General features: G+C 45.8%; 1 protein-coding gene across 1 annotated transcript in view; it reads left to right on the top strand.

The window, feature by feature from the left end:
* Nucleotides 1–12136, top strand: part of LOC127453789 (glutamate receptor ionotropic, NMDA 2D-like) — a gene marked incomplete at its 5' end in the record, with an annotated part of 82720 nt that overhangs the window by 45437 nt on the left and 25147 nt on the right. Inside the window, 3 exons of the mRNA XM_051720485.1 lie at nucleotides 2552–2757; nucleotides 5897–6065; nucleotides 9711–9864. Coding sequence (XP_051576445.1) covers nucleotides 2552–2757; nucleotides 5897–6065; nucleotides 9711–9864 — 529 coding nt within the window. The remainder of the gene's footprint in view (nucleotides 1–2551; nucleotides 2758–5896; nucleotides 6066–9710; nucleotides 9865–12136) is intronic.

Genomic DNA, 12136 nt, shown 5'->3' with positions numbered 1-12136 from the left:
TGTTTCCCAGCCCGCTGCTCTACAGATGTCTGCTAAAGAGGCACCATTGGTCAGGGCCCAGGAGGCCACCACACTCCTGGTGGAGTGTGTTTGAAGCCCCAAGGGGGGCGGCAAGTCCTGGGCATGGTATGCCAAAGCGATGGCGTCAATGACCCAGTGGGCGATCCTCTGTTTGGAGACAGCCCTTCCTTTCCGCTGTCCTCTGCAGCAATCAAAGAGCTGCTCAGAGTGTCTTCAACTCTGCGTGCGATCCAAGTAGATGTGCAAAGCATGCACCGGACACAGCAATGATAAGGCTGGGTCTGCCACCTCCTGGGCAGTGCTTGCAGGTTCACCACCTGATCCCTAAATGGGGTCATGGGAACCTTGGGCACATAGCCTGGTCGGGGTCTCAGGATCATGTGAGAGTACGGATGTGATCGCAGTCAGGAGGGCAGTTGTCAATGATAGCGCCTTTAGCTCAACTGACTTTAGGGGCTCAAACGGGGCTCCCCGCAGGCCCCACAGGACCATGGAGAGATCCCACGAGGGAATAAGGCGCGGCCTGGGAGGATTCAGCCTCCTCACACCTCTAAGGAACCTGATGATCAGGTCGTGCTTCCCGAGGGACTTACCGTCTATTGCGTCGTGGTGCACTGCTATAGTGGCCCCATACACCTTCAAGGTGGAGGGGAACAGCCACCCCTCCAGCCTCTCCTGCAGGAAGGAAAGCACCGACCTGACTGCGCATTTCTGGGGGTCTTCACGTCGGGAAGAACACCACTTAGCAAACAAACGCCACTTCAAGGCATACAGGCGCCTTGTAGAGGGAGCCCTGGCCTGAGTGATCGTGTCTACCACTGCTGGTGGTAGACCACTTAGGTCTTCACGTCCCGTCCAAGGGCCAGACATGGAGATTCCAGAGGTCTGGTCGCGGGTGCCAGATGGTGCCCCGTCCCTGAGAGAGGAGGTCCTCCCTCAGGGGAACTCGCCAGGGAGGGGCTGTCGCAAGGAGTGTGAGCAACGAGAACCAAGTCTGGGTGGGCCAGTAGGGTGCCACCAGGATGACCTGCTCCTCGTCCTTCCTGACCTTGCACAAGGTCTGTGCAAGCAGGCTCACTGGGGGAAATGCATACTTGCGCCACCCCCGGGGGCAGCTGTGTGCCAGCACGTGGTTTCTCTGGATCAACGGCCGAAGCCTCCGCAGGGCGAGAAATACCGGCAGCAACTCGAGGCAGTTGATATGCTAACGCAGTTGCGGCCCTGTCCAGGAGCCTGCGGCTGTATGCCCATTGCACACGGTGCCCCAGCCTCACTTGGTGGCGTCTGTCGTAACAATGACGTGCCTGGAAACTTGCACTAAGGGGACCCCTGCCCGCAGAGGTCCGTCCAAGGGCTGAACAAGTGGTGGCAGATCGGTGCGATGGCCACGCGATGTGTGCCGCGGCGCCATGCCCATCTCGGGACTCGAGTCTGAAGCCAGTGCTGGAGCGGTCTTATATGCATCAACCCAAGCAGTGTGACCGCCGCCGAGGACGCCATATGCCCCAGGAGCCTCTGAAATAGTTTCAGTGCGCGAAGCAATCTTGAATGGGAGTCTGTGCAAGGCCCGGTTCAGTACTCGCAGGTCCAAGATTGGCCGCAAACCACCTCCTTTCTTTGGCACGATGAAGTAGGGGCTGTAGAACAGGCTCTATCGCATCCTTCTGCAGAAGGGTCGTGATCTCCTCACACAGGGCAGCGGCGTTCTTGCCCTTCACAGAGGTGAAGTGGACACCGCTGAACCCGGGCGGGCGCCTGGCGAACTGGATTTCATAGCCTAGTCGGATGGTCCTGGCCAGCAATTGTGACGGGTTGGAGAGTGCTAGCCACACCTCCAAGCTCTGGGCAAGGGACACCAAGGGGACAATTGCATCTGATGTACCTGCGGGTGGGGCCTCACAGCGGGGCGGAGCGGAGCAGGAGACGCCACGTCGAGAAGCCTCACGTCCCGAGCTCAAAGAAAAAATCAGAATGAGTGTTTGCGAGCCAGCTCCTTTTATACCCGTATGTCCGGGGGAGTGGCATGCAAATTCCACTTGCCAATTCCCATTGGCCTTTTCTCAAAGATCACAGGTGTTTGGGGCTCCCAAGAGCAACCCCTAGTGTCACTACATCAACACAACGTCGAGTGAGTGACAGATAGGGAACCATTCATTCCCCAGTGACTAAAAAAGGTGTTTTAGAGAGCCCTCAGAAATAAGCTCACAAAAAAACGTAGAGGAGATATCTTTCATTTTTCACTATCCTTTCCCACTCTAAAGGCTTATCCTGAGTGAAAGAAGCCAGTCCTGTCTGTAATCCAACCTCAATGATTCTTTTAAGAATAGCTGAAATGGTCAGGATTTGACCTTTGACTTGAATGTTTTATTGATTTATGAGCTGAATTCATACTGAGGAGTTGGATGTCAGGTTTAAACCTTATTAAATAAATATCTAAATTAATGGGATATATTTCTGCTGTTGCGAATGTGCGGCGCAATGATGAGAATGACCCCTAACCTTCAACCATATGCTGTCTGTGTGATCTTAGGTAGGCTGGTGGGAGAACGGGGTGTTACGTCTGAGATACCCTGCTTGGTCTCGCTACGGGCCATTTCTACAGCCACCCGACGATGCCCAGCACCTGAGGGTTGTGACCCTGGAGGAACGCCCCTTCGTTATCGTGGAGCTTGCAGACCCTGCTTCTGGAACCTGCATTAGGGACTCCGTGCCATGTCGGCGGCCTCTCAATGCCACGTTAGTACTGACCAGACCACCTCTTCTGCCATTTATCATGGCTTTTTTATATAGGGGAAAAAGGAACATTTTGTTTTCGAGGAGAATGAAGAAGCCAAAGTTAAAATGAGAAAATTTTGAAATTCGTTTCAAGGGATGGACATGGCAGCAACTGGAGTTTCTTCCCTTTAAAGGTACATAAACTTTCAGTTTTTAGTTTAGTGCCACTTTTGTGCACAATCCAGTTTAACCAGCCGCAGTCAGCACAGGCCATTAGTATTTAAATTAAGTACTTGAGTGCATTTACATACATGATCTCACACCTTATGCTAAATAACTTGACAACGCGTAAGGTCATCTGAACATCTTAAATCGTTTTCCTTTATCGGGTTATGATCATAAACAGCTTAATAAATAGATTTTTCCCCAGTACCCCGATTTTACGTTACATTTAACACCTTTGCTGCCGTTCTTTCTGGCTTATCTTAGATTTTTTTAATAAGCAAATTTTTGGTACTTGTCTGCATATTGGTGTGCATATAAACACACTCAATGTCATTCTTTTCAGCAAACACATGTATATTAGTGTTCATTGTAGATTACACTTTGTTCACAAAACTCTGCACTATTTGACTGGTGTGATTTAACTTTGCTCTATACTAATACCTGTTTTATGTAGGCGGTAAATGGAGTTTCATTTAAAAGACGTTTGTTTACATTTTCTATTGATCATGGCAGCAGTAGCTCATCAAATGATGGAAAAGTTTGGTATAACCAGGCATATGTCTAGATGCGATCTTTCTCCAGTCATATATAGTATCTTGGGCAATCTTTCTCCAGTCATTTATCATATTCTTTCAGTTTTTTTCTTTATCTTTGGATATCTTGCTTTTTTATTACACTGAGGTTCCAGGGGCTAAACTCACCTCTCTTAGCATTACAATCAATCACTTGTTTCCTCTCTCCCTCTCTCATTTACTGTTTGCCTTATGGCGATCTCTGTTCATACTTAGCCATCATGTTGCTTGTCAGTCTGCCCAAGCAGACATGTCTCTGCGGATGCTGCTTCACTGCTCCCATGCTTCTCATGTAGGCGTCTGTGTTTCATCTCATTATATCATTCTCAGTTATATCACTCAAACTTACCAAGACAACGTACTACTCACAAACCACCTGGTCTCTTTCCATTCTTCTGTCTATCCCTCTTTCATTCACCCTGTTTAACATAAAATTGTATTTTCTCTGTTAACGTCAGGAGTGTAAGAATTATATGAAAAATGGGGGGAACATTAAAAAACTTATCAGCTTGAGTAATAGATATTAACCACGTGATGTGATGTTTGTTTTGTATTCCTACCTGATTTGCTGAAAAGGCAGACATGGGTAAGTAGGTGCTAGCCATAGTAGGATTGCTGCTTACTGCTTGCACGATGCCAGTGCAACTGTTTTGGCAGAGGCTTCTGTTTGGTCTTAAAGAGATAATTGATACAAAATTAAATTTCTTAAATTTTATCACCCTTATGTCCTTCGAAACTTTTGATGATTTTTGATGATTTTGCAGTTTTGGAACTTGACATCCAAAGCCCTCATTCACCTTTATTATATGGAACAGAGTGGCCTGGATATTTAAAAAAAATTAACTTACTGTGTTCCACGGAAGAAAAGAAAAGTAATTCAGGTTAGGAATGACATGAGGGTGAGTAAAATAATGACAGAACTGTTTGTCGATTTACGTGGCCAGCTACAATTGTTTTCTGTAAACTGCAGCCAAGCAAATCAAACAAAACATATAATGATTAATCTCCAAAAAGTGTCGGGGGAGCAAACTTACAAGTTTCGGAAAGTTAGAACTGTTGCAACACCCCTCGTTACCATCATCATGAAAATAACCAGTGCCGGCCCTACCTAATAAGCAACCTAAGCGGGTGCATAGTGCATCGGGACCACCAGGGGGCCCCCAACCACGAGTTCAGTATAGCCAAATAATAATTTTCAGTAAGCGTACATAGCTCTGGCCACACAGCCCGGCTATATGCACTCCAATAGTCCAATGAGACCTGTCAAATTATTTTTGTCAAATTTATTTTAGCATTAAAGAAAAGGTATAGAGACAAAACTATGTACATTTGACACTTACACATCTAAGAACTGCCGTGGCGACATTAGTATAGCAATTGATTTTCAGTGCGGATGACCAGAGATCGAGCCTGCCTTTTGCCAGATTCACTCTGCTCCCCATATCCATCCCATGAAATTGAAGATAGACAGTGGATGTACGCTGTCGGAGAGTTGTTCAATTTAAATGAAAATTAGCACACAAGGTATAAATAAAATGTCTTAGGGAAGTGTGATGTAACTAAAAGTAAAACCCGATGTCCTCGCTATGATCGGAGGGCTCACTGAAGGTTGGGCAGTGCAGAGATGGGGCGGTCGGCCGCACGAGCGCTTTTCCTGGTCCGGTAAGCATGGGAGGCGGCTTTCTTCAGCTATTCGGCATTTTACAGGCCGGCGAAGAGCGAGGATCATGACGCTCGCACGGAGAAGAGACCGGTGTCTCTAGAGCCATGCTCTGCAAAGGCAGTGCGTTTCGTCCCTTTGTCAGCGATGTATTCCGTCACAATACAAATACTACATACACTAAATACAGTATATTGTTATATTATATACTGTTTTAGAAAACACTGCTGTGCAAATCGTATCTGCCACAATTTACATCAGGGTGCAAATAGTATATGCCACTATTTACAGTAAGTGTAAATAGAATCTACCTTACCTTAATTTGGTAATTTAATTATTTCTTGTTCTTTCGCACAGTCTTGAAATTTCAAGATATTTGTTAATTTGTGCATGTTATTTGATGTCTGGTTTGTTAAAAAAATTATATTCTTTAATTTTTGTACTTCTGAAGCAGTTACGTATACCTGTGCTAATAATCTACAGTTGATAGTTTTGCATTTTTAAGGTTTATATTTTGAATTAATTGATTTATTTGCACAGTTTAAGCTTGCTTGATATTGGGTGTGTTTGGTTAGCTGTAGTTGTAGGTAGGGGGGCCCCATTTTGAAAATCTGTGTAGGGACCCGAAAATGACAGGGCCGGCCCTGGGAATAACTGATGGATTTTGTTGACACACATGAACACTCTTTTTCTTTAATTACAGTGCCCTTCAGGAAGGGGTGGCACCCATGAAACAGTGCTGCAAGGGCTTCTGCATCGACATCCTCAAGCGGTTGGCCAGAATTGTGGGCTTCACCTATGACCTCTACTTGGTGACAAATGGGAAACATGGGAAAAAGATTGACGGTGTTTGGAACGGGATGGTGGGAGAGGTGAGTGAAGCTTTTTACTACTTGCGCCTACTGTAAACCGGCCATATTTCTTGTATTCCCATCAGCCCCTCTACTTATCCACTGGACTGATGAGCAAGTGCCCTGGATGCACCGTCAGCGATATCACTGAGAAGACTGCACTTGCATATTTAGTAAATATGGGTGTTAGGTAGAGAGAGGACTACAGATTAAAGGCAAGGCTGCTATTCCCATTTTTATTAGCTCTCATGATTATCAAACACTAGGATTATGGGATAGACGAAGTCTTGGTACAGTGTGTTTTTAAAGAAGTTGCGCTGCAAAAACAATGAGAGCATCAGACATGTTGTCTTGCTATATAAAGGGTTTGAACCTGTTATTCCAGTGTGGTATGTGATGTTACGTAGAAGTTACTTGTTGCCGTCTTTGAGGACTGAATTCCCACCCGTATCTGCCGGCCACAAGGACTACTGAAACACTCTGAACCCTTTTAACACAGCGCTGAGGAATTTGACTAATGGTTCACACGTATTCACATACAGGAATGCAGAGGTATCCAAGACAGAGCCCTGAAATCAGCAAACAATGAGTGTGTTTGTGTGTGAGACAGACAGGAGGTTGTTGTTTTGAGAGAGACACCCCGCTGTGGTGCTCACACCCCTGAGTGACGCCTGTTCGAGACAGTTGCTAGGGAATAGAAACAGCTTTTTCACTGTCTCATTCCTTCTTCATCTACACTCTTCTGGACTTAATATTACTCACGTTTTCGTACATGTTTTTCTTTCTCTCTTTCTCCACCTCTGCTTCCTTCTCCCTTCTCATTTTTTTCTACTTCAGTCTCTACGGTGTCTCTTTTTCTTTGACCATTTTTCTTTCTCTCTCCCTTGCTTGATCCTGGTCTCTTTTCTGCATATTTTGATCCTTGGCCAATCAGCTGTCAGCACAGCCCCTGAAGGCGCAGTGCTAAGGGTTATTTTCTCAGGCTGCTAGCATGTGTGTGTGTGTGAGTGTGTGTGTGAGGAGCTTTGATCTTCTATCTACGACAGGTCCACATTTCCCCTGTGCGGCATGCTGGCCTGCAGCAGGTTCAGGGCTGCAGCTCACTCAAGACAACTTGATCTATGTTCTTTCCACAGTCTCGGCAGACCAACGGACATGCAGGCTCACTCAAAACCTTTTGCTATGCCTCAGATGTAGAGTGCAAATTTTACTACCTAAACAATCCCCTTTCCATCGCAGATACACACACATACTGTATGTGCAGGTGCACATCTCTTTGAAATCAGTGCAGTATTCAAGCTGTCAAAGGAGCTTTGGAAAAGCTTGTAACCTGGATGACTTTAGGCAGTGACTCAACTCTGCATAGTCGCCATAAATCCCATTCCTCTGCATCATGAGCTTTTCACATCATTCAGGAATATAAAACAGAATGCAAAGAGAAAAAAGAGCTGCACTGGAAAGTAAAGATGTTAATATTGTCTCTCCTTTTTGGTATTCCTGGACATGCTTTCTCTCTGTATGGGGTATACTGTCTAGAGATGGATAACCTGCCTCCTGTAGCATCTATGTGTGCAGCCTTCTTACTACACTATCTGCCCGACCAATTTATGGATACTGGAATGCGGCCAGTACGTGGAATGAATATTAATTAGAAATGGAGGCTTGAAGAGGTTCTCTAAATTTGCAGATAGACCACGTTACACACACACGCATATGGCCCCTGTGTTCAGGCAAATTGTTGATTTCACGCTGTGGACTCTCCTTTGTTGAATAACATCAAGAGCCCAGTTCTTGATAGTTCTATTTTGGATGTCTAGTTTTGATGCATATTTAAATAATTCACTTGAATGCAGTCAGTTGTGTTTATTCAATTAAGTGTAGAGGAACTGCATTAAAACATACATGTCTGTTGGAGCCATGGCCTAGTGGATGAGTGGTTCTCATTGGCTACGTTCACACTACGTGTCAGTGTTTGGGATTGACAACTGCATTTGTTTACAGGTATGAGTCTTGAAATGTCCTGTTCATACAAAATCTTATAGTAGCGGCTTGAATACTGTCTGTATAAATGAACAACTGAAGTCACAACCGTATTCTAACAGCTGTATCCACAGTGACAGTGTCTGAAGTACATATTAAAGATGGCGACATCAATGACACTGGCATGTCTTTTCACAATTGACTCTGCATTATTAAATAAACAAGTCCAAATGAGGCGAAAGTTCATCCATTTTATCATAATTAACCGACAGCAGCTTTGAATACTTTTTAACCACGTGCAGAGCCCAGCTTTTGTGTTGTATGCCTTGCGCCCGTGAGCAGCCATTGGAAAACAGCGGTTGGATATTCGGATGACACATAGCTCATATCTCACATGAAACATACGAGACACGCACGTGTACAGTGTAGTGTGTCTCTCACAATATATGACGTGACTAACGACTAGTTGTCCAATACGGTTCCGTTCACACAGCACAGGTTTGCCAAGAATGCGGTTGAGTCTTGAGAATTTGTGGGTGTCTGTTCGGTTTTAGAATGCGGTTGTCACACTCATAAATAACCATCCTGTGTGTGAGCGCAACCGTATTAAGCACTCAAAACAGGCCTGACAACTGTATTCTGCTGCTGTGAGAATGTGGCCATTAGTGATGTGCAAAATGACGCACTTCATTGTAACCAGAGTGTTTCATCGCTGTTCATTGCTGCTAATTCAAAAGCGCAGAAATGCAAAATAATATTGTGGGTACACATCTAGTTCATGACATCAAGTAGTTTAACCTTTCTAACTGCAACTATTTATTTAAGCAGTGTCAGACAGAATCTGCAAAAGATTTTAATCACCTCACAAATACGGGAGTATTACTCACAGCAGAGGATTTAACATCCGACAGTTATCGTCTTGAAATATATTGTTGATGCGGCGCTTTGATTGCTGTAACAGCAGCACATAAAAGGACTAAACCTAAAGCATTAAAGAGATGAAACCTCTTGCAGAGGGGTTTACTGTGCTGACTGCTATTCACTGTTAAGCACAGCAAGTTATCATCATGCAAAACACTCTCCAAGAAGTTGCATCTCTTAATTTAATTGAGAATTGCCTAATAATTTACTGTTACAGTCAAAAAATTACTGTGTTACAATAATAAGAATCATCATTGAAAATAATGTGAACAGTAAAAGTAAAACATCCAGATGTGTTATGGTAATGAGAATTGGGGGTAAAATGTGCTTATGTGTCCTGAAATTAATGTTACAATGCAAAAAAAATCTTATAATTAAATATAATATCATATTTTTTTGTATTGATTTGTGGTTAAATGTGACCAGTACATTTCCTTTAAAGGTTTTAATAATAGCCTTATTATTATGCATGCAGCTTTATGGTGTAAATTGAAGGACTACACTGTACATGGAATATTTGTACTTTTAAAAATGCATTTGTAACACTGCAGGACCATTTAAAAGGAACTAGTGAAGGTAAAAAGTTGATAAAAACATCAAAATAGCAACCATTTACAGGACCTAAGATCAAATTTTAAAGCAAAATCCTGATGTTGATTAAAATAAAAAGTCCACAAATATGTTATGCATCAACTACCCATATATAAATGTGGGAAAGTCAAAAATAAATATTAAAAAAGCTCCTCATTGCCTTCTGTTCACTAGGTGGTATACAAGCGGGCAGACATGGCTATCGGCTCCCTCACTATCAACGAGGAGAGGTCGGAGGTCGTGGACTTCTCTGTGCCCTTTGTGGAGACAGGCATCAGCGTCATGGTTTCTCGTAGTAATGGAACCGTCTCTCCTTCTGCCTTTCTTGGTGAGTTTGCATCTTGTAAGAGCCATAATGCTTCATCATATTTGACTTTAATCAGCCTCTGCTGCATGTGATTATGATGTACGACTTTCCAGGTATTGGTGCGTATCATTTTACAGCTCATCAATCAGACATACAGTTCCCTTTCAAAACAGAAATTTATCACAGTTCAGTGAGAAGCACTAAATCAGCATTCTTTCACACGACTTGATGCTGCACTTTGTTTTTATTTTTATTTGAAGGTGTTTTTATTTATATACACCAATCAGCCTCAACATTAAAACCACCTGCCTAATATTGTGTAGGTCCCCCTCGTGCCGCCAAAACAGCGCCAACCCGCATCTCAGAATGGCATTCCATCCACGGAACTACCGCTTCCCTATCTGTCACTCACTCGACATTGTGTCGATGTAGTGACACTAGGGGTCACTTTTGGGAGCCCCAAACACCTCTGCTTTTTTGAAAAAAGGCCAATGAGAATTGGCGAGTGGAATTTGCATGCCACTCCCCCGGACACACGGGTATAAAAGGAGCTGGTATGCAACCACTCATTCAGATTTTCTCTTCGGAGCCCAGCAGTTCTATTCATTGAGCTGAATTCATCCGCCGAATTCATTCACCTCACTCTGCTGGATCTTACGGCGCATTTCAGCGGCTTCTCCCCCTCTTCATCTGTGGTTTGCAGAGAACGCCCCTGGGTGCTTCGGCAGAACATTTAAAAGAGTATATTCTAAAAGAGTATATTTTCTTTCTGAAAGAGCGGCACACACGGAACGTCTTTTTAAAGATGCATCTTTTTAAAGATGCCTTTCTGTTTGTGTGTTATTCCTGGTTGCGGTTGTTATCCTCATTGCGAGAATATGACCATGGCAATGTTGCGGTCGCGGCTTGCTTTCTTAAGGGGGGGGATACCCGGCCCAGGTGGACAAGGCGCTCTGTTGGCTCTAGCCTTCAGGGACGACATAAATCTACAGGCCCTGGATGCGAGTCTCGGGCGCCCACGCCAGGTGGTGGCGCTCTGTGGACACAAGTGCACCGCGAGCGCCTTGTCCACCTGGGGGATCACAGAATGCCCCCTGGCCGCTCTGCCATCGAGGGTACCCCGCACCGTTCCTTCTACCTACGGGTTTGAGGCTGCGTCGGTTAGCACTGGGGGCGATTTGGGGATATCAATGGGACCACCTCTGCCGGGTATCCCCCCCACGGACCTCCCATTCCCCAGCATGCTCGCTTGCCCTGATCAGGCTCTCACACGTGACCGGCGGCTCGTCTCAGCGCGAGTTCGACTTCTCATTCGGAGCTCCGGAAGACAATGAGTTATCGAGTGCAGCATCGGAGAGCGGGCTCATCCGTCATTTCCGCGTCGGCGTGAGACTGGGCGACCCTTCGGGGAACGGTCGCCCAGTCTCACGCCGACGCGGAAATGACGGACGTGCTTTCCCAGGCGACCGCGAACGTCGGGCTAGAGTTGACCCAACATCATTGCGAGGTTCTACAATCTCCGGGTTGAGCCGGTCTCGTCCCAAGTTGTGGCAGGCACAAGCAGGTAAGCTCCAGGACAACTGGCCAGGTGTACCGCTTGCTCATAGCACCTTTCCCCTCCCTTGAGGGGAAGACGTGCACTCTTGACTCCCAGTAGTGTTCACAGACTGTGATCCCTGGATGACTTTCCTCCTTAGCTCTGTGGCAGTTGAGTTTGCGGAGAAACTCGCTGCCGGCTCAGTAAGTGCACTAATGAGGCCCTGTACTGAGGTAGGTGCTCCACATGCAATGATTCCCCGAAGGCAACCCCATGTGATATTTTCTGCAAAATCGTTTCCGTCGGTAAACTGCGTCTTCTTTGGTTAGTGGTCCATCTGCCCCTGGTCGCCATGCTTTGTAGAAACTCCTCCCCCTTTGGGTAGGACCTACCATGGGACCTCTCCACATGACATACTTCCGACAAGACTCGGTAAGACCATGTGATGTATTCCACTCAAAATACCCCCCCCCCCCTTTTGGGTGGGGTGTGGTCTCCACGGTGTCTTCCCCTTGGGAGGGACACCCCCTGATGCAGACACTTATGGCTCCCAGTCAATTAACAAATTCCACTCTTTTTGGGGAGAAAAGAGAGGGAAAAGAGGCCTCGGCTGGGCTAGCCTGTCCCTATAGTTGGGCAGTCGACTTGTTCCTGATGGACCGTTCGACGCTCATAAGAGCGTTGGAGGAGGTTACGTGATGGCCTGGTGTGCTGGCTACGAGGCACACAGCAGTCTGCCCATCACACACCGCCAGT

Source organism: Myxocyprinus asiaticus, chromosome 16 (genome assembly GCF_019703515.2).
Source record: "Myxocyprinus asiaticus isolate MX2 ecotype Aquarium Trade chromosome 16, UBuf_Myxa_2, whole genome shotgun sequence".
Taxonomy (NCBI): Eukaryota; Metazoa; Chordata; class Actinopteri; order Cypriniformes; family Catostomidae; genus Myxocyprinus; species Myxocyprinus asiaticus.
This window is presented reverse-complemented; position numbering and strand designations above follow the sequence as displayed.